The 23,186-nt window shown below is 38.5% G+C and overlaps 1 protein-coding gene across 7 annotated transcripts in view; it reads left to right on the forward strand.

Annotated features, from left to right (window-relative positions):
* LOC139935745 (uncharacterized) overlaps positions 1-23,186 on the forward strand; it is a 73,122-nt gene that overhangs the window by 25,784 nt on the left and 24,152 nt on the right. For all 7 annotated transcript variants that reach the window (XM_071930306.1, XM_071930305.1, XM_071930308.1 and 4 more), the window contains 21 exons: positions 769-803; positions 1,219-1,267; positions 1,728-1,834; positions 3,069-3,153; positions 3,944-4,004; positions 4,687-4,740; positions 5,429-5,603; positions 7,396-7,480; positions 8,912-8,980; positions 11,253-11,283; positions 12,832-12,872; positions 13,449-13,476; positions 14,673-14,834; positions 15,641-15,699; positions 17,530-17,600; positions 18,030-18,132; positions 18,921-18,956; positions 19,757-19,804; positions 20,564-20,672; positions 21,612-21,681; positions 22,573-22,645. In XM_071930306.1, the coding sequence (XP_071786407.1) occupies positions 769-803; positions 1,219-1,267; positions 1,728-1,834; positions 3,069-3,153; positions 3,944-4,004; positions 4,687-4,740; positions 5,429-5,603; positions 7,396-7,480; positions 8,912-8,980; positions 11,253-11,283; positions 12,832-12,872; positions 13,449-13,476; positions 14,673-14,834; positions 15,641-15,699; positions 17,530-17,600; positions 18,030-18,132; positions 18,921-18,956; positions 19,757-19,804; positions 20,564-20,672; positions 21,612-21,681; positions 22,573-22,645 (1,551 nt within the window). The remainder of the gene's footprint in view (positions 1-768; positions 804-1,218; positions 1,268-1,727; positions 1,835-3,068; positions 3,154-3,943; positions 4,005-4,686; positions 4,741-5,428; positions 5,604-7,395; positions 7,481-8,911; positions 8,981-11,252; positions 11,284-12,831; positions 12,873-13,448; positions 13,477-14,672; positions 14,835-15,640; positions 15,700-17,529; positions 17,601-18,029; positions 18,133-18,920; positions 18,957-19,756; positions 19,805-20,563; positions 20,673-21,611; positions 21,682-22,572; positions 22,646-23,186) is intronic.

The raw sequence follows: 23,186 nt of genomic DNA on the forward strand, positions 1-23,186 counted from the left end.
TGCTTTGCCCTCCAAATAAAGGACATGTCTGCCGTTGAAATCCTAGCCATAGTCTGCTTATATAAACTTAACAGGAACTTCCTTGATTCATTACTGATAGGGTCATGGTAATGATAGGATCAGGAACATTAAGTGTTGGTTGTTGATCTGTAGGGTTACTTGGTTTCAAGTTGGACGTTGTTCTATCATTCATTCTGAGAAGTATTGCTTCCTGAAAGAAGTATTTCACTGACATTATACAAATAATATAATGCACATCTTATGTAATGCTTTATACATTTAGTCCCTGAGGGTCTTGCATGGTGGATGCAGTAGGCCTATCAATACATTGGGTTTTGGTCAAATTATGGTTAAACAAATTTTTTCCTGAGTTTCCCAGTAAATGACCACTTAGAGCAGGAAGAGCAATTAAAACGCCATTATTACTCTTTTACGCACCAACTATGTCCAGACGTACTGCAAATCTAAACGGAGCATTTTGTCATAAGTTGGCGATGAACTTGTACTTTGACCCACTTACATGTAATAACAAGTCTTCGCAATATTGTCATCGCCATTATGTTTTGCGATGAATAAATTTGTCGCAAAGGGTTTAGTGAAATTGTTATCTAACACCCGTCGGTAAGCCTCCAAGGGGCAGCTTTTCATTTGTTACCCTCTTTAGGTGTATTTATTCAATTTTACAATTCATCGTGTTGTTGGAATTGATCTTCTTGTCCTAAAAATCCTTAAAATTTATGCTGAGAAATTAATTTCATTTTTTTGCAGGGTTATGTAAAGATTGATGGGTACCGCACAAAAAGGTAACAAATCTTTTAAAAGTCATTTAATTTTGTATATTAATTTTGGATTGAGCTGGATGTTTATACACAAGTTTTTCAGAAATAACTGTTGGACCTGTATGCTTCGTTTTTAAAAGGGCAAGGGCACTAAGGCATTTTCTCCTATGTAAAGGGCACACTATGAGGAAAGTGTAAATTTCTGCTGTAGCATTTCAAGGGCACCGAGGCCATGACCAGGGGGCATGGAGGTAATGGCCCTTGTTGCCTCTGTGAAGTATCAGGCCTGAATTCTTGAAGTCATTCGGGGTATTCAAACCCAAGTCTGTAATGAGTTTTCAGTGTATTTAGATTCTGCCCTTGGAAAAATGTGAAAAATTTTGTTCAATGTGATTGTGTTACACTTATATTAGTTTAATATATTTGTTTGGTTTTGTAGGTTTCTTGCTATCAAAGGAGAGATGCTTTGCATTTACAACACGGAAATGGTAAGAAAATCTCGCTGCTTATCTAGAGCAAATAAATTTGATTCATGTTGTGCTTGTTTATGGTATCAGTGTTTAAGCTTAGTAGTTTTTGATTTGGGGTGTATGGCTTTTGATTGGCGCCCCGAACAAAATAAGTGGAACTCCAACATAGGGCTTTTTATTTAGCTCAGTTGGTGGGACTTTGGCATTCTGGATCGTTATAAATGGTACTTTCTTGATGATTTTTTGTAAAATTAGGCCAAATGGTTCTTTCTTGATGATTTTTTGTACAATTAGGCCAACAAAAAAGTGTTTGCGTATACGCACCGATACGCTAACTTGTTCATGGATGAGACTTCTTATTCAAGCGGCAACAAAGGTTTTGTCACGTTTTATTCGTGAAGGATTGAATTGGATTTGTTATATTCGTAAGAACTTTGTGTGTGGCTTAAAGCAACTTGCTAATTATTTTATTTTTCAGGATTTTGAGTCGGCCATAGCGATTTCAGATATCCAGATGAAGCTTGCATCGGTGAAGGAACTGCCAAAAAATAAGATGCAGCTAGCAACTCCACCAAAGATCTACACGTAAGTACATGGAACTTCTAACTAGGAGTGTCATGGCTAAAGGACATTAAAGACATGGACACTATTGGTAATTGTTAAAGACAAGTCTTCACAGTTTGTGTATCTCAACATATGCATAAAATAACAAAACCTGTGAAAATTTGAGCTCAATCGGACGTCCAAGTTGCGAGATAATAATGAAAAAAAACCACCCTCCGTCACACGAATTTGTGTGCTTTCTGATGCTTGATTTCGAGACCTCAAGTTCTAAACTTGAGGTCTCGAAATCAAATTCGTGGAATTTTACTGATTTCTTGAAAACTACGTCACTTCAGAGGGAGCTGTTTCTCACAATGTTTTGTACTATCAACCTCTCCCCATTACTTGTAATCAAGAAAGGTTTTCTGATGATAATTATTTTGAGTAATTACCAATAGTGTCCACTGCCTTTAAACACTTATTGGCGTGGCTTATTGGTTCTGGCACCAAGAACTGTTGTTGGAGTGTGGGTTGGGGACCCTGGTCATGGCACTTGTGTTCTTGAACAAGACACTGAACCATAATTGTTTCATTTTTTTGACAAGTCATCAGTCCTGTTTGTTGTTTAAAGTGAAAGTACACTATTGGTAATTGTCAAAGACCAGTGTCCTCACTTGGTGTATCGCATCATAAGCATAAAATAACAAGCCTGTGAATGTTTGAGCTCAATTGGTCATCGGAGTTCGAAGGAAATGATGAAAAAAAAAAAAAAACCTTGTTGGACGAATTTGTGTGCTTTCAGACAGGAATAAAATACTTCTAGCTAGAAGTCTTTTATTATTTTATTGAGAAATTAACTCTTTCCCAAAAACTACGCTACTTCAGAGAGAGTCCTTTCCCACAATGTTTTATACTACATGTACCAACAGCTCCCCAATGCTCGTTACCAAGTCAGTTTTTAAGTTAATATTTGTTTTGAGTAATTACCAAACGTGTACCTTCCCTTTTATGCAAATAAAATAATCTAAAACACTAATCGTTCGTTATCAGAGGAGCAAAGAGTATTGACATCTCCCGCTTTCGTAAATTCGGGGGGTCGATTTCTTTATGTAAATTTTGACCCGGTAAGTGTACTGCTTGTTGAAAAATAGGTGGAAACAGTAAATATCACATGTTAGTGTATGGGTACATGCAAATATTAAACTTACAAATGTTGAAATCATATTCCTATGACCTATGACCTTTGACCTTTGACCTTTGACCATTGACCTCAAAGATTGACTGTGGATTCTCCCACTGATGTGAAGGAATGGATTGAAACCATGAAGGAGGCCATCCAGGAGGGCCTATCGGATCACTCGGTAAGTCAAGCACTGTTAGATGCAGGGCCCAACTTCATAGAGCTGCTAAGCACAAAAATTTACTTAGCATGAAATTTCTTCCTTGGTAAAAACAGGTTTACCAACCAAATTTACACATGTTGCATATTGCTTGTTACTGGTGTTCAGCTGTTGTTTCCTTATCCTGAAAGTCACATGGACATTTGGTTGGTAATCCTATTTATATCGAGGAAGAAATTTCATGCTAAGCAAATTTTTGTGCTTAGCAGCTCTATGAAATTGGGCCCAGAACTCACATTGATACATATCTCATGGCCCTGCATAAATTGCTTACTGCAGAATTAGGTTCTTGCAAACAGCATTCTCCGCTTCCCTTTGCATGGGGAAAATTTCTGTCCTAGTTGTGCAGGCGAAGTCGGGCATTGTGAAATGCCTGGCATCGTTGAAAAACAAAATTTCCCTAACCTGTGAGATGTGCTTGTACCATACTATACTACACCATGCCCTGACAGTCTCAAACGTTCCCATACTATAACACACTCTTTTATGTGGTACAGAAGTACCCCTTGAAAATCCTCTAAATATTTTTGGAGAATCTCAGGACACTTGGAGACATATTAAAGGGGGGGGGGGGGGGGGGTACACCACGCCACATGTTGAGGACCAAGTGACCTTTAAACCAAATTTATGTTGTTCATTTGTGGGAAAATCTCTTTATAAAGTTTGATTTCTAGCTAAAAAATGTCTCGGTTCATTCATTGATGTTTGAAAATACATATCTATCGATGTTTTTCATTAATGTTCATTGCAGAGCTTGGAGAAGATTAGGCAGAACTCATCCAACAAGTACTGTGCAGATTGCGGAATGAAAGGTTCGTGATTAATTACAATGAGTGCAAAATTATGAGGATTTTCCTATGTAAACTCCAGAAGTTGTATCATAAACTTGGCTGTGCTCCCTTGCTTTATGGCAGTTGCAAGTTATATGGCTTGTTACTGCCATCTTGAACAAAGATAATGACAGAAAAGGGTGACCACCAATATAAACCTTTAACATGGTGCAGCCATCTTGATTTTTTTCCCATTGATTGATATCAGTGTAAGGCTGTGTCCGAAACGACGACTTCGGCTACAGCTACGTCTAGATCAGCGCGTCTACCAGTGTTGAAGAATAGGCAGACGCGCACGATCTAGCCGTAGCTGTAGCCGAAGCTGCCGTTTTGGACATGGTCTAATAAAACCGAGGCTGGAAGAATAAAATAGTCTGGTTCCTATTTGCAAAATGATTATTAGCATTCATTATTGTTATTCGATACAAGGAACATAATGACCAAAATGGAGACGGCACAATAAAGGTCTATAAGGCTCAATAGCGCAGCGTGTAGATTGACAAAATGCTAAAGGTTGTTGGTTCAAATCCTGCTCTAGTAAATTTTTCTGTGTTCAACACAAAATTAAATTCCAAAGAACAAAAACAAAATGTAGAAAATTACTTTATTTGTTGTCTATAGTTTATGTTACAGATGTATATTTTTTGCCCCTCGTTTTGTACAGATCCTGATTGGGCATCCATTAACCTGGCCATAGTTGTATGCAAGAACTGCTCTGGTGAGTCTAACAACAGTGCTGCTTCTAATAGACTGTGTTAAATTAAGGAACTTTGAAAGTAGCAATGAGGTAGTAACAGGCCGGTTAAAGAATTTGGGTACTTTTTAAAAATGTCCATAGATTTACATTAAACTTACAGGGTTTGAAGATAATGATAGTGGAAAGCTTCCCTTCAAATCTTACTTACTGAGGTGCTGTAGTTTTTGAGGAATGAGTAAAACAATGTCATGAAAATACGTTTGTAAATGCAAAAAATAACTTTAGTCTCATGAGACCAAAATTATTTTCATGACATTGTTTTACTCATTTCCAAAAAAATACAGCACCTCAGCATGTAATATTTTCAGGGAAGCTTTATCTTCAAACTGTGTAAGTTTAGTGTAAATCTGTGGACATTGTGTTTTTGTCCTACAAAAAGTACAGAGACCCATTAAAGGCAAGCTGTTGGCAAGGTCCCTTATCACAAGGCAACGACCCTGCAAGGTTTCTATTGATTGCGATAAGCGCATGCACAGATCCTTGTCATTTGATTGGTGGAACAAGTTACGTTTCATCCTTTATTCGGACATGTACATGAATACTGCCGCAACACTCCAAAATTTAGAAAAGGAGTCCTACATGTATATGGCTATTTTAGATAAATGTCTGTATTACTATCAAAACTAATATTTGTAAAAAAAAATTCCAGGTCTCCATAGAAATCTTGGTGTGCAGCTCTCCAAGGTCCGATCCCTTAAGATGGACACCAAAGTCTGGACCCCTGGGCTGGTGCAGCTCATGATAGAGCTCGGTAACGGAAAGTCTAATAGATTCTGGGAGGCCAACTTGAATGAGCGGGAAAAAGCCGTGCCAGATGACACCCTGTGAGTTTTTGTTATCCTTGATTCATTTGTAGAAGGTTTATTACAAACTTGTGTGGCGTAACTTGGCATGTCATGGCCTAGCGGTTTAACGAGCAACGGACTCAAGCTCTGGGCCAAATTTCATTGAGCTGCTTAAAAAGAAAAAAAAAACATTCTGCTTAGCAGAATTAAGCAGGATACCAGTCACAAATTGTGCATCTTAAACACATGGTATTTTGGCTGATAATCATATTCTGGTAAGCATAATTATTTAGTGCTTAGACGCTTTTTGTGCTTAAGCAGCTCTATGAAATTGGGCCCTGGTGTTTTTTATGAAATATTTCATCAGTAAGCAATATCTCTTAGAATGAATGGTAGTACCAGATCCAACTTGAAACCAAGTAGCCCAAGGGCCATATTTTTGAGCATGTGAAGGCGCTCCCAATCACTTCCAGGCAGAGCTGTGTATTGGACGTGGAGGGACCAGTTTTCTTTGGTCACGTGGTTGCTGGACGCCATGTTGTCTCCAAATGCAGCACAACCCAATTGGAAGACTAGTCTGGCACCCAATGTTCGCCCATGCTTTTCTTGGGGAACAAAATAACTTCTAATTGCAAGTTGTTGTAACTCTCCCAATGTACAGCTCTGCTCCTGAGGGGTATATATATATGTATTCATACCTAGAACAGTTGTTGAATGAATGGAACACATCAACCATCACAGACATCTAATCCATCACGGACAATGAGACTTTTAAAGGAGCTGTTATATTCCACCTCTAAAGCAAATTGAAACTACCGCGCAACAAAAAGTGACAGAACGCTTATTAATCTGTGCAGGTCCAATCGCATATACCCTTGGAAGTGATACAAATACTATTTATAGCGCCCTCACTCGGTCAAAAATAAGGTGCATAGATCAATAATCTGTGGTTAAGAGCACCAGACTCTGGTGTTTCTGATCAGCAGAGTGTGGGTTCGAGTCCCAGTCGTGACACCTATGTCCTTGAGCGAGACACTTAAGTATGATGATTCGTCCTTCAGAACGTATTGCTTTAGGTCATGTGTGTTGTGTAACGCACATAAAAGAACCCAGTGCACTCATCGAAAATAGAAGGGGTTCGCCTCAGTTTTGATTGGCTGCATATTGCGCAACAGCACCTTGTAAACCTTTTTACATGGTGCTTTGTGAAAGGAATAGGTCTCACAATCCCCACATACCTTGCAGGAAATACTGAATGTTGAAGTCTCTTGAGCGTCACTGATTGATGAATATGAGCGTTATATAACAAGCAAGTATTATTATTAAAAGGTTTATGTAAACGCAGTGGACACTATTGGTAATTACTCAAAATAGTTATTAGCATAATACCTTATTTGGTAACGAGTAATGGGGAGCTGTGGATGGTATAAAACATTGTGAGAAACGGCTCCCTCTGAAGTACATGTTTTCAAGAAAGAAGTAATGTTCCACAAAATTTTTAGACCTCGGATTTAGAATTTGAGGTCTTGTCATCAAGCATCTGAAGGCACACAAGGTTTTTTTCTTTCACTATTATCTCGCAACTTTGACGACTGATTGAGCTAAAATTTTCAATGGTTTGTTATTTTATGCATATGTTGAGATACACAAAGTGAGAAGACTGGTCTTTGACAGTTACCAATAGTGTGTGTCCAGTGTCTTTAAACTTGTGCGCCATAACGACTGAATTGTAACATGAATTTAATCAGTTTGCAATTCAGCTTCTCCGCTACAAGTAAAGATGAGTATAGCCGCCCAAATTCTTATTCTTATTTAATTATTCTTATCACAGTGAGAGGAGACAAGCTTACATCTTCAATAAATACAAAGAGAGAAAGTACTGCAACCAGAACTCTGTAGATGAAAACATGGACAGGGTAAGAAATCAAGGTTGTTTTTCACTGTCTCAATGCCTCAGCCCCTTCATATCTCATTGACTTTATTGTCAATCAAAGAACCTGTCAGAAATCTGCATTCCTTTTCCCACACTTCAATTTTTCACATTCGAAGAACTAAACACAGTTGAGTTGGGGGGGGGGGGTCGTGCCATTTCTATCGCAGCACCAAGGATGTGGAACCATCTTCCTCAGAGCATCAGGCAATCTGCTTCATTAGCAAATTTCAAAACCTTACTTAAATCTCATCTTTTTTCAAAAGCCTATTGTATGGCGCTTATGAGCAACGACTGTTGGATAAGCGCCTTATAAATTTAACGATTGATTGATTGATTGATTGACTGATTGATTGATTGGTTGATTGACTTTTTTTGACTTTTCAAAGCAAACACTTTATTCATACACAAAATGTACAGAATTTACAAAAACATAGAAACTAAAAAGTTACATTAAATAGACAATAAATATCTGTGACAAAAAGAGATCAGTAGCTGGGATTGAAATAACACCCAAATTAACACTTAAGCAAATACAATAGCATGGCATAATTGATTGATTGATTGATTGAAGTTCATATAAGTCTGGAACCCTACAGCCCGGTTCATACTTCATGCGAATACAGTGTGAATTTGACGTCACAACTGTGTTTTCACTGCGATATTCGCAAGAGAGTTGGGCCCAACTCTACCCCTGAGAATAATTCATTGTGAATATGTGACGTCAACATTTGTATCGTATTTGCATTCGCAGGAAGTATGAACCAGGCTGAAGTCTATAGTGCTCTTTTCCTTCTGTATCTCCTTCAAGTGCCCGGCCTAATTTCTGGCGGCACCGTTTGTTTTGGCAATGTGTGTGTAGCGCATTTTGTATTGAGAAAAACAAATTAGCTGTTGCAAACTGCTGCAAACTGCTTACCAATTAAAAGGGCATATGGTATTTATGCAAGAAATAGTTAAAGGCTTTGCGTCTTTCTCAAAGGCATTTTGTATTGCTTACAACACACCACATGACCTGAAATGACGAAGTTCAAAACAAAGATTTGGAAGTCAGCTTTGAGCTTGCGTAAAATCAAAGTAGAATGTATTGGACACAAACCAAAAGGTCAATTTAGGTAAGTTTCCAGCCGTCGAATTCACCAAACTCTTTCTAACTTAAGATTAGTCTTAAGACGTAGGACGCGTCCCAACCCTGCACTGTAGCATGTAGACCTCAAGATTAATCCTAAGTTAGGACGAGTACTCGTCCTAACTCGAGATAGGATTAATCCTAGCGTTTCGTGAAATCCGCTGCAAGAAACTGTGATGCTGGTATACACATGTGTACATGTTGCTTATCTCATGTTATCAAAAGTAGCTTGGTCATCGGGCAAAGCTAGACCATACCTAATTGGATGATCTTTCTTTTTGGTTTCAGACTCTTGTGAAAGCAGCATCTCTTGGTGACCTTGATGAATGCATCAGGCTCGTCTTCTCTGGTGCTAAAGTAAGTCACTTCAGTTTCACATTCTAAATGTAGGATGGTAACTTTTGATAATTACTCCACAAGTTAAAGGAACACCTTGCCTTGGATCGGTCGAGTTAGTCTTTGAAAAGCGTTTGTAACAAAATACATATGGTTAGAAAGATGATTTAAAGTAGAATACACTTTGTCTGGAAATTGTGTGGTTTTCCTTTTACTTTGCAAACTAACACGGTCGGCCATTTATGGGAGTCAAAATGTGACTCCCATAAATGGCCGAGTGATACTTGTGTGGATCATTATATTCTATTTTATAAAATATCTTTCTAATCATGTGCATTTTATAACAAATGAGTACAAACACTTTTCAAAAACAATCTCGACTGATCCAAGGCAGGGTGTTCCTTTAATGACTGTAAAAACTAGGTAAAGACCACTGGGAAGCTGTTGATATTATAACACTTTGTTAATAGAAACTGCCCCCTTTGACCCTTTGACAGTGTAGTTTTAGAGAAAAAAGGTATTCACCAAAGAAGTTGAATCTATGTTGCCATTATGAAAGCACACAATTCAAACTATGCAACAAGTAGGGTGTTTTTCCTTTCCTTATTTTCTTGCAACTTTGATGACCAATTAAGCTTAAATTAATCCAAGTTAAGATACAAGTCTTTGACAATTATCAAAAGTATAAACATTTTCATGTGTGAATCATTGTATTATATGTATTATACAAAGAACTCAATCTTTATAACTAGTTTATCAAACCATCAATGGAGGGAGAGAAGTTTTCAGAGCTCAGCACCGATGCTTCGGAACTCCCTCCTGGAAACTGTGAAACTCTCCAAATCACTCAACATTTTCAAGAACAGTTTAAAAACTCATCTTCATAGAGAAGTTTTTTGATAAGTTTATTTTTCTTCTTATTTTTTTTTTGCTGTTAAAAGGAACACGTTGCCTTGGATCGGACGAGTTGGTCTATAAAAAAGCGTTTGTAACCGTTTGTTATAAAATGCATATGGTTAGAAAGATAATTTAAAAGTAAACTACAATGATCCACACAAGTTTGCCTCAAAATTGCGTGGTTTTCCTTTTACCTCGTTGACTAACACGGTCGGCCATTTATGGGCGAGGTAAAAGGGAAACCGTGCAACTTCGAGGCATGTTTGTGTGGATCATTGTATTCTAATTTTACAGCATCTTTCTACCCATATGCAAATTATAACAACGATTTTCAAAGACCAACTCGACCGATCCAAGGCAATGTGTTCGTTTAATAGTTGATCTCTTGCAGAGCGGCGCCATGAGTGCCGCTTGTGGCGGATACCGGCGCTTTAAAAGTGTCCATTATTATTATTATTTATAACAAGAAGTCCCCTCCGACCTAACCAAAGTACCATTTCAGACACACCGTCCTTCACTGGTTTCCTGCTTATGTTTACTAAGCAGAAAAATAAAATACAGAGTCAGGAGATTTGCTACCTATAAGTAGCACGGGGCCCAATTTCATAGAGCTGCTTTTACGCACAACAACTAGCTTAGCACAAGGAAATTATGCTTACCAGATTAAGGTTACCAGTTCTACTACCATGTCCCTTGTACAATCTGTGACTGGTTTCCTGCTCATTTCTTCTTAGCGCACAATTGTTAAGCGGTAATTTCGGCACTGGACACTATCGGTAATTGTCAAAGAACAGTCTTCTCACTTGTTGCATCTCAACATATGCATAAAATAACAACCTGTGAAAAATTTGAGCTCAATCGGTCGCCAAAGTTGTGCGATAATAATGAAAGAAAAAACAACCTTGTCACACAAAGTTGTGTGCTTTGAAAAGTTTGATTTCGAGACCTCAAATTCTAAATCTGAGGGCTCAAAATCAAATTTGTGGAAAATTACTTTGTTCTTAAAAACTACGTTAATTCAGAGGGAGCTGTTTCTCACAATGTTTTAAAATACTATCAACCTCTCCCTATACTCATAATCAAGAAAGGTTTTATGACAATAATTATTTTGAGTAATTACCAATAGTGTCCACTGCCTGTAAGCAGCTCTATGAAATTGGGCCCTGGTCTTGAACCCTGACTCATCAATATGCTGTTCTTGAGCAGTCGCTATAGTCCTTGAAAAGGCACTATCTTATCTTCATTGATAAAAAGGAAGTTGAATAGTTCAGCTGCCATTGTCTGTAAAAAAAAAGGAGAAGACAAGTTTATGACGCTAATGAGACCTTCCATGGTAGACATTCATTCTTGCATAGAACTCTCTGATTAAATCATCATGCGCCCGATTTGTTTGCAGGTAACTTATGCTAGAGAAGATGGAAAAACTGGTAAGTTCATTTTGGTTTTTTAAATAATATTATTATTTATTTGGGGAAAGATTTCACAAGCACAAACGTTAGAAATATAACTAAAACCAAATTAGTAATAAAAAAAAGAGACTTGAGTTGAACAACATCAGTAGGATGCCCAGGAGAGCATAACAGTTAAAGCTTTCTCCAAAAGGTGTATGTCTCCAATGTTTTCTTTTCTCAGGCAAAGAAACGCCCGATCTTAAAAATCCATTTATTCATGGTTTGCGATAATACCATGTTCATGAGTAGGATTTGATCGGGGTTACTGCAAACCTAACTAGATTTTGTATTCAACACAATGCAAATGTTCAAATCCTACTCATGTACAAGGTGTTAATCAAAAACCATACCTGGGCCCAATTTCATGGCTCTGCTTACCACCGAATTCTGCGCTTACGATCGCGATTCCCTGCTTACATGCAAGTGCTGAATTTCTGCAATATCCTTGTAAGCAAAGAATGCCTAGTAACGTAGAGTACACACGCGCAGAAGCCAAAATTCGCCCCTAACCCGTGAAATACGCTTGCTGTAAACACAGAATTCCCTCCTTCCGTAAGCGCCGATTCTGTGCTTACGGAAAGCTGAGCCATGAAATTGGGCCCAGATTGTATCCACACCATGCACAATTTTGAATCCTACTCGTGTACAAACTGTTACTCAAAACCTTACTAGATTGTATCTCTACCATGCAAAGTTTCAAACCCTTCTAAACTAAACTTCATGCATTTAAAAGCACTGGACATTTTTTGTAATTACTCAAAGTAATTGGTAGCTGAAATACTTACTTGGTAGCGAGCAATGGAGAGGGTTGGTAGTATAAAACATTGTGAGAAACGGCTCCCTCTGAAGTAATGTAGTTTTCGAGGAAAAGGTAATTTCTTACTCAAATATTAAAAGACTGAATGTGCATTCAGATAAAAGCACAAACAATTGTACAACAAGGTTGTTTTTCCTTTTACTATTCTCTTTATTCTCTCGCAAAATCAATGACCAAGGTTTGTTATTTGATGCATTTGTTGGGATACACCAGTTGAGACTAATGGTCTTTGACAATTACCAAACGTGTCCAGTACCTTTAAAGACACTGTACACGTTTGGTAATTGTCAAAAACCAGTGTTCTCACTTGGTGTATCCCATCATAAGCATAAAATAACAAGCCTGTGAAAATTTGGGCTCAATTGGTCAACGAAGCTGCGAGGACACTATGAAAGAAAAAACACCCTTGTTAGACGAATTTGTGTGCTTTCACATAGGAATAAAAGACTTCTAGCTAGAAGACTTTAAATATTTTAGTGAGAATTTATCTCTTTCTCAAAAACTATGTTACTTCAGACGAAGTCGTTTTCCACAATGTTTTTTGAGTAATTACCAAACATGTACCTTCCCACATAATCAATTGAGCAAGTCTGACTACAGAAAACTGTTTCCGCCAAAACCCTGGCTCATCAATTTAAAGAGAAACATAAAAAGCTTACCATATATGCAGTTTCACCCTTGACATTATTTTTGACTTTTCTTCAAAGCTTATGATGTGGCAATGTCATCCAACTTCCTTGGTGTAGCGGTAAGTAGTTGTGTTTTTTGTTGACAAATTTTCAGGCCCAATACCTCACGATTGGCAATTGCTTAATGTTCCATGGCCTTGATATGTTATTGCCATGATGCCATTGGTCATTGCCTTGATGCAAATGGCAATTGCACTGATGTCCTGGGCCATTGCATTGATGCTATTGGCCATTTCTTACATGCACATGGTCATTGCCTTGATGCCCTGGGTTATTGCACCGATGCCCTCTGCCATTGATCTGATGCCCATGGCCATCGCCTGAGACGCACTATCACATGGCCGTTGTCTAGCAAAACTAAGACATTTCATGTGACACGCTCTAAACCAATGAGCAGGCAGAATACTTGCAAGGGGTGTTATAAACATGGATATGCCCACTATTTGGTACCTCCGACCCACAGCACAGCGTATCAGTAAACCTTGTAACTGTACTGTCTTTACACACATACTTCTGTGAATGCACATAACATTTGCACTGTATGTGATTGGGGACAGTCATGACAGTACAGCATAACTCTATCTCAACATCATGATAAATTGCATTGGATTTTGATTTTTTTTTACCACTTACAGGAGTTCCTGCAGCAGAACATTGGCATACGTGAGTATTACCTTGTCTTTTATTCCGGACAGAGTTTTTCAAAAACGTGTATTGGCATTTGCAAGAAGTCCATTTGGAAGGGGTGGGCACATGACTACAAAACAAATATCAAATAAGACTTTCAATTCAAAGATCTTTTGTATACTTTGTGTACAATATGACTGATCGATATTAGGGAGCGTTGAACTTCCCATTTTGGCATTTTGGTGACCCTGACTTAAGACATGTGTGAGTTTCAGTCATTGAGTATTAATTAATATGTCCATGTTCTAAAGAGCAAATTTGACAATATCCCTGTTTTTGGAAATTGTTTCCCTTTTATGTTGAATGCAATTCTAAATGTCTCCCTGATTATTAACTTTTGGTTTTTCACCCATACACCGATGTGTGTTAGCACCCTACACTCAGTACTTTCTTGAGGCCTGTGAAAAAAAACACAGGCATGTTACTCAGGTGGGATTCCAACCCAAGACCCTTGCAACTCTAGAGCAGTGTCTTACCAACTAGGCTACCAAGATTGCCCGGTAGCTAGAGGCAGTCCAAATCCGATGTTTTTGGCAGTGGGTACCGCAACGATATATGAGATGTTAAACAGGACTCGGGAAAGTACTGAGTATACAGTGCTAACACACATCGGTGTATGGGTAAAAACCAAAATTAATAATCGTTATCCCCGATGCAAATTTTACATCTATTATCTCTCTGATTGTTATACAAAGTCTCACTGATTGCAAGATGTAACTGTTGTCAGCTCTGCACTGCACAGTGTATCACATAATTGTGTAAGAGTTAAAGCCAGTGGACACTAACTACCCAAAATAATTATCAGCATAAAACCAATACTTGGAAACGAGTAATGTGGAACTGTTGATAGTATAAAACATTGTGAGAAGCGGCTCCCTCTGAAGTAACCGAGTTTTCGAGAAAGAAGTAATTTTCCACGAATTTGATTTCAAGACCTCAGAATTAGATTTTGGGGTCTCAAAATCAAGCATCTGAAATCACACAACTTTGTGTGACAGCGGTGTTTTTTTCTTTGATCATTATCTCGCAACTTCAACGACCAATTGAGCTCAATTTTTCTCAGGTTTGTTTTTTTTTGCATATGTTGAGATACAACAAGTGAGACAATTACCAATAGTGTCCAGTATCTTTAAATAAAAAAAATAATCTAATTTTTTACACAAAATTTTCAGAAATGATGCCTTCTAAGAATAACGGTGCTCCCGTAAGTATTTCCAAGGGACAGCCCAAGAACGATAAGGCGTCACTTGTGACGACACAGCCGACCCGTGAGAGCAAACAAGAGTTCATTAAGAAGGAAGGGTACTTGCATAAGACTGGAAACAATAAGAAAGGTGAGTTGCCCATTGAATAGTCATTTCGATGGCATTGGTTTCGAATCCCACCGCTGCCACCATGAAGTGATTTTGAACCCCATATTTTACTGCAACCAGAATAGTTGTCTCACGACCTCTCACATACAATACTATATAGAGGTTAAAGTAGTCCATATTACACCTCATAGCAATTCATACCGTAAGGCAAAGCCAGGGAGCTGAGATGGTTTAAGGAGTGATTTAAGGCCCAGTGACCAGGGGTAATAATTTTGGATTGCCATGAGCATCACTGCGTGCAGACCTGAGCACGATGTACATGTAAGAAGCCATTATTATCATTAAGTAAACCTTTGGTTTCTGGAACTGTTCGGTTGGTTGAACTCTAACTAGTTGTGTTCGAGATATCACCCATCATTTAGAGCGCTTTTGTCTTCTCATGAAGAAGAATCCCTGATTGGAATACACAATCTGAGAAACGATCTGACAGCAAAGTTTCTCAGGTTCAAATATATAGGGACAAAAAAATTGATATCTTTTTCCATAACCACTACTTCAAAGCAAAATGATTATCAAAATGCTTGGTACTATCCCAAGCTGCTGTACTTCTACCATTCATTTTAGGAAGTGATTACCAAACATCTTCAGCTGCGTCTATGCCCACACGGGAAGCATAATTCGGGCACTGCATGTCTTTGAATAAATAGGAGTGTGCTAGCGTCACCCACACAGACCCATCATAACTCTGAACAGACACTTTCATGCTGTTAAACAACAAACCTTTGTATCTAGTAATCAGATTATTCTATGAACTATTTTCCAAACAGAATTTCAGCGACGATACTGCACCCTTATGCATGGCATCTTCAGCTACTACGACGACAGGGTAAGTCATGCTTTCATTTCATATCAATTCTGGGACCAATTTCATTGAGCTGCTTAATAAGCACAAACAAGAAGCTAAGCTGAACAAAATTCTGCTTACCAGGATAAGGTTACCGTGTAAACTGCCATGTTGGATGAAAAGTCTGTGACTGGTATACTGCTCATTTCTGCTTAGCAGAAAAATTTGTGGAGCAATATATTTTGCTTAAGCAGCTTGATGAAATTTTGCCAACAATTTGTCCTGCTGCTTATCTACTGCCATAGAGTAGGTTGGGTAAATTGGGCGACTACCTAGTTCAAAGAAGAAAGGCATCTGACAGCACGCAATGGTGGTTTCCTTCATTATTTTTTTGCATCTTCGATGACTTATTGAGCCCAAATATTCATAGGTTTGTTATTTTATGCATATGTTGGGATACAGCAAGCAGAGATACCAACATACACGATTTGGCCTAGCAAATACGATTTCGAGCCGTGACTACGACGCTACGATAATACTCAATAAAACACGCTAAACAAGCCGCCCAATATAATTTTATTAAATCGTACAATACATGCAAACAACGAATGAACTATTAAGTGGAAATAAAAATTAAGGAAAATATATTGTAACAGAAAAGAAAAAACACTTAAAACATTTTAGAACGCAGTGTTAAATAATAGCGGCGAATTCACTCGAACATGATTGTTGCGTGCCCTCTGATCCCCCACTGGCTGGCCGGATGAGTATTTTTACGCTAGTGCATTGCTGCAAGATCGTCTCTATTACACGATGGGGAATAGTGCACACGTGCGTGGGGAATGAGGTTGTGTGTGAGCTAACGTGTCACAGTAACCTCATTCCTCACGTATCCACTATTATTGTGCCCACGATGTCTGTACATGTACTTCACCGAAGCTTGGCACAAAAAGTACGAAATAATGGCGACAAAAAAGGAGACCTTTTGAACAAAAATACCTTCAACTGAGTGGCCTGTGAGATTTAAGCTAGACAGTTTCCATGTTTTCTTACTAGTAATTGTAGCGCCGATGTCCAGACAATGCCCAAAATACGGACATGTATTTTTTGCCCAAAATCCGGACACGTTTTTTTTTTTTTTTTCTCTCTCTCCCAATAGCTTGTTGTTGCATTTCTGATCATTAAAACAAAAACATTTAAGTAAGGCCACCCTTTGTTACGTTACATTTATTTTTGAAACAAAGTCAGAAGATGAGGGAATTTTTTTTTTTTCCATTTTTTTTTTCACTGGCCATTATAAACATTTGTAGCTGTTCTGTTCGTGCATACAGAGGTAATTGTTATTTCACGACAATGCCTGAAAATGAGCTAATTAGCATTGTAGAGAGTAATAGAAAGATCGGTTTAGGGAGCCCAAGCTGCGCTCGCCCTTAACTTTTGGGAGATGCTACTCTTTTTCACAGTTCAATGTTGGCATCTCTGAGCAAGTGAGAATACTGCCGTCGATTTTACAAAGAGTTAGGACTCGTCTTATCTCGAGTTAGGATTAATCTTAAGGTCTGCATGCTACAGTGCAGGGTTGGGACTCATCCTAAGTCCTAAGATTAGTCTTAAGTTAGGAAAAGTTTTGTGAAATCGACGGCTGGTCTCTGACAAATACCGAAAACATACCCTGCCATCAAACCGCATCCATTCTACCTTCCACCCGGAACTTTTTCAGAACTGAGAAGTCTTCCCAGTTTCGAAAAGGTACTTCGCGGTAGTAGAATATAAAGCAAGATAAGTTCTCAAAAGAACCTTATCTAGTAGATACACAAATGATGTTACCGCAAACCAAATATATTCATCCATTCTAATTATTTTGTTGAACAGAGTCAGCCTCCAAAGAACACCATAGAAGGCATTGACATGGTCCTAATTGCTACAGCTGAGCAGAGGCCAGGGTAAGTGGCAGCTATTACCTCTCTTGTTTGTCAAACCACATCATATCATTGTCGAAGCAACAAGGTCAAATCTCCAAAAATAGCATTTACTTGAAACATATGTTTTACAATGACAAGTACATGTAAGCCTGGGCGACTAGTGAAGTTTACTATTGGAATAGTCACACCAGTCGTGACTAATTTTTAATTCCAAAGATGCATCGCCGCATAAAGTTTGCCGCATGCACATTATAGAAAAATTTGTAAAAATAATTGCGGAATATAAGTCCAGGTGATTATGCATGGTAGAACTACACCAAAGCCAGTCACGACAGCTTTCTGCGCCAAAGTCCAATGGGAAAACGGCTTAAAACTACTGGCCTGGAGCCAGTTGTCCAGTGTAAAATTCAAGCCCTGATTAACTATTGTGATTTTCTGATAACTCTCCAGGCATAAATACTGCTTTGAGATCTACACATCTGTTGGGAGGACCTATCTCCTCTCTGCAGAGACAGAAGAGGACCGTAGGGAGTGGATGATTGTACTAGCCAAGGTAAGCTGCAATTCTCTTCCAGGATGACAAGTGTCTCAAATCAAAGGAGGCAGAATGAATGTCTCTCCTCTCCAACTTCCTCAAGAGTATGTTTCTTTTTCTTGAGATGTTGACAGAGATCTATTACACAGGTCTTTAAAGCCATTGGACCCTTTCGGTAAACAGTATTGTCCAAGGCCCACACTTCGTGTATCACAACTTATATATCGAATAACAAACCTGTGAACATTTAGGCTCAATCGGTCATCGAAGTTGGGAGAAAATAACGGGAAAACCCAACCTTGTATCCGCATGTTTTGCTTTGTCATGACATGTGTTTAAAATAACTCCGTAATTGTCGATATGAAAATTGATATTGTTTTACTGTTTTTTTCAAAAAGTAATGCATTTAATGGAATAATTTTTTAAGAGAAGTCTTTCACCACTACCTTCTGTAAACCCTGTAAGTTATTTGTTAATCTGGGAACTTTTCGCTTATCTTCTGTACCGAAAGGGTCCAATGGCTTTAAGGCAAAGTATAATATAAATTTTCCGACTGTTTTATTCCTATACAAATGTAGATGTACATAAATCAAAATAACCTATGATAATTTTGTTTCTGGTTCACATAGCAAGCGCCCTTGTTTACAGGTTTCCTCAGGCTTGCGAGCTACAGTGATTAAACTCACTTATGAGGCCTCCTTGGTTTCATTACCAGAAATATATATTAGGAATACTGAGACATCTATCTCAGTGTTCAAAGCAAGCTTTATAAATATTTAACTGTTCTGCCTTTATTTCTCCTATAGATTCATTCACTGGAGTGCATGTGGCAAACACTGGAGGTAAAATTTCTCTCAATATTTGTCAAAATAATATGTTATCATTCAATTTTGAATCCAATTCATGATACATGTGTGACTTGAACAAGACACCGGGAGCAAAGATGTATTTACTTTGATTCAGCGTTGAACAAAAGAAAGACTGACTAGAGCGGGTTTTGAATCTGTTACCTCCTGATTAATGCGCCGGCACTCCACCAACTGAGCCAACTAGCCGTTAATGTTGGCGGTCTCCCTCTTTTGTCGACATCTTTGTGTGGAGTGCCTGTCGGAAGCTGCCTTTTGACATGAATGGCTGAATAATACCATGGAAAATTTTTGTAAGGGTGGCAGGTCGCAGGCTCAACTCTGCGCGTGTCATGGCTGAGCGGTTAAGAGCACCGGATTCAAGCTGCTTGATCAGCAGAGTGTAGGTTCGAATCCCGGTTATGACACTTGCTACATAAAATTGGGGAGGTAGTGCTTTCTGCACTACTGGCCAGGCTTCGGACTGATGATACCCAAGCCTACATCCGTATGTACTGTAAAAGGGGTAGGAGTAGGTGGCAACGGCCTCTGGACAAAAGTAATTGGATAGCCCAAGTCCATAAAAAAAAAAAAAAAAAAAAAAAATTAAAGTTGAGCTCAAATTCAGGTCAAGTCAATTTTTCTTTGTTCAACCCAGAATTAATTAAAACTAACCCAGTCAGTTTCCCTCATTTGTTTTAATTCAACGCAACATTTTCTGCTACACATATAATGTGGAATGTAAGGTTGCTTGTTTGGTTTCAATGCTCTGATAATTTCTTTTATTTACTTTCTAGGAGTTTGAACAAGCTGGTTTCTTGCACAAAAAGGAAGGAGCCGCAGCGGTATGTAGTTAATGTCTCCTTAGAGATAATCCTTTTGTATCTTTTAAGATGACACTCCTGTTGTTTTTTGTTTATGTATTATAATCGGTGAAAGAAAAATTTGGTAGTGGGTGATTTTTTCCTTAAGGCTCTGGACTACTTTGGTTTTTGTCAAGGACCAGTATTTCCACTTGGTGTATCCCAATATATGCATTCAATAACAAATCTGTGATTTTTTTTTTTTTTCAAATGGTTATCGAAGTTGCAGTGAATTTTTAAAGAAAAACACCCTTGTTGCACAGATATGTGTGCTTTCATCTGCCTAATAAAAGGTTTTAGGCCCGAAGTCTTTTAATATTTAAGTGAGAAATTGCAGCTTTTAATCGCTCGTTACAAAGTGAGTTTTTATGCTAAAAATTATTTTATAGTAATTACCAATAGTGTCCAGTGCCTTTAAAGTCCATATTTGAGTTCAATTAATTTAGTTTCAATGTGCAATGTTTTCAAATTTAGGGGTATCTATACATCTATTTGTCTATCTATCTATTTTTTCCCCCTCTTGATGTGGAGTTGTGATGTGTCAACAACAAACATCAGCAACAACATACATCAATAAAACAAGCTCCAATATATATATACATAGAAATTAAATTGATAACATACATCCAAAAACAAGAGATATCTATCTATTTATCTATCTAAAGTCCCTGTATTCCATCATTCATTTGAAACTTCCAAAGATGATCTCATCTGATGATGTTTATTGTTGTTCTATTCTAGACGAACTGGCAGAGATTATGGTTCATTCTGAAGGGCAAATCTCTGGTGTCTTACTCGGTCATTCATGACAAATTGGAGGAAATTGACCTAAGGAAACTCATCTCACTGAGTAAGTAGTTATTTGATCGCCAAGCTGTTTATATTGTTCATCAAATGCTTAAATGTGTGGTGTCAAGAGCATCAGACTTTAGTTCTGGTGTTTCTGATCAGCAGAGTGTGGGTTCAAGTCCCAGTCATGACACCTGTGTCCTTTAAAGATACTGGACACTATTAGTTATTGTCAAAGACCAGTCTTCTCACTTGGTGTATCTCAACATATGCATAAAATAACAAACCTGTGAAAATTTGAGCTCAATTGGTCATCGAAGTTGCGAGATAACTATGAAAGAAAAAAAACCTTGTCACAAGAAGTTGTGTGCTTTCAAATGCTTGATTTTGAGACCTCAAATTCTAAACTTGAGGTCTTGAAATCAAATTTGTGGAAAATTACTTCTTTCTCGAAAACTGCGTCACTTTAAAGGGAGCCGTTTCTCACAATGTTTTATTCTATCAACAGCTTCCAATTACTCGTTAGCAAGTAAGGTTTTATGCTAATAATTATTTTGAATAATTACCAATAGTGTCCACTGCCTTTAAGCAAGACACATAACCATGATGCTGCATACTTTGCAGGTGAAGATACCCAGTGCACTGTGGTGTGATTTGCAGCATATTGGACCACAGCATCTTGTAAACCATAACATGGTGCTATATGAAAGGAATAGATCTCATGATTCGAATGAAGTCCCACATAAACGGCAGGAAAATACTGAATGTTGAAGCGCCTTGAATATCACTGGGTGATGGATTTTAGCGCTGTATAAGAAGCCACTACTGTTATTGTTTGGTCTTTGTTGATTTAAAGGTAAAATTATCAAGAAGGGTACATCGACGATTGATTGTAACAGTTTCAGATTACACAATGGCACTGTGTTTTCATCATGGACGTCTAACCAATCTATGTAAAAGACCTAAGAATTTTCTTCTATCTTTTGGTTTCCAATCGCAGGTCGGCAAGATTCTGACAGTGTAGGATCTTCGGATTATAATCATACGTTATCCATAGTGCTGCCTGGAATGTAAGTCGCTCTTGGTTTGTGCGTCAATTGTCTGTGTTTTCCAGTGTGCTCGACTTTCAGATCCACTGGAAGACTCGGGATTTCTTATTTGGTGCATTAAAATAGCTTTGACGTCATTCCAGGGGCTCACCTAGGTCAGCCCCAAGTGCCCTGCATGACGTCATCACGAGGGGGCCAGTGATCAATCGATTAGCCCATGACAGGGGCTCTCGCGAACGAGCACCGCTGGGTCGACACAGGGAAGCTAATCGAACACACCCATTATTTCATCTAGTGTTGATCTTTAGTGTCGACATCAATTCAGCATAATCAGTTTTAGCAATTCAACATCGCCTATACAAGTTTTTGTGTTCAATATTGACATGTAAAGGTAGAAATGTTAAAGATGGTTGGCCGATTTTACTCAAAAATCTGGATTTGAATTTAGAAGCAAAAACATGAGCGGAGCACCAGTCGCAACAATGTTATCTGTATGGAATTTTGGCCGACTACCAGAGCTCAATTTCATAGAGCTGCTAAGCACAAAAATTTGCTTAGCATGAAATTTCTTCCTTGATAAAAACAGGATTACCAACCAAATTTCCATTTGATGGATATTGCCTGCTACTGGTATTCGGCTGTTGTTTGCTTATCCAGAAAATCACATGGTAATTTGGTTGAAAATCCTGTTTTTATGATGGCCAAAATTTCATGCTAAGCAAATTTTTGTGCTTAGCAGCTCTATGAAATTGGGCCCAGTTTCTGCTTAGCGATAGTCAGGTGCTTAGTAAGCCTTTGTGCTAACAGACTTCATGAAAATTGGGCCCCGCTTACAGAATTTCTGAAACTGCTCCCTGATTTAATTAGATTTACAAACAAATTGACAAAAATGCTTAATATTTTATCCTTTAGGAACATCTACCTACGAGCAGAAACCAAACAAGCTGCAGACTGCTGGTATGAAGAAATCAATAAAGTCACAATGGTACGCAGAAAGTTTATCAAGACTTACAAACCAACCTAGTCCCCCCAACCTAGTCCCTAGTCCCAACCAACCTAGTCCCTAGTCCTACCACCCAAACATGCCAAAAAACATTTCCTAGGTAAAATCCAATTAACCACCTAATGTTGTGTTATGGCCGAGGGGTCTAGCTCGCCGCATCCAAGCGCTGGTATTGGCAGTAACAGGAGTGTGGGTTTGGCCGTGTCAGAATTGGCGACTTTGGCTACAGCTACGGCTAGATCAGCGCGTCTGTCAGTGTTGAAGAATAGGCAGACGCACGCGCCCTAACCGTAGCTGTAGCCGAAGTCGCCAATTCGGACACGGCCTTGGAGTCCCATCCATGACACGTGTTCCCTTGAGCAATAATTGCTTTGTAAACAGCTGGGAAGGTAGTGCATCCTGCTCTACTAGCCAGGCTCCTAGTGGATGATACCATGCCTAAATCCACATGGACTTTGAAAGGGGATGACCCTGTTTCATCCACAGGAGTAGGTGGCATTGTGCCACTGGTGGCAGTTGATTT

The sequence above is a fragment of the Asterias amurensis genome, chromosome 4, assembly GCF_032118995.1.
Source record: "Asterias amurensis chromosome 4, ASM3211899v1".
NCBI classification, from domain to species: domain Eukaryota; kingdom Metazoa; phylum Echinodermata; class Asteroidea; order Forcipulatida; family Asteriidae; genus Asterias; species Asterias amurensis.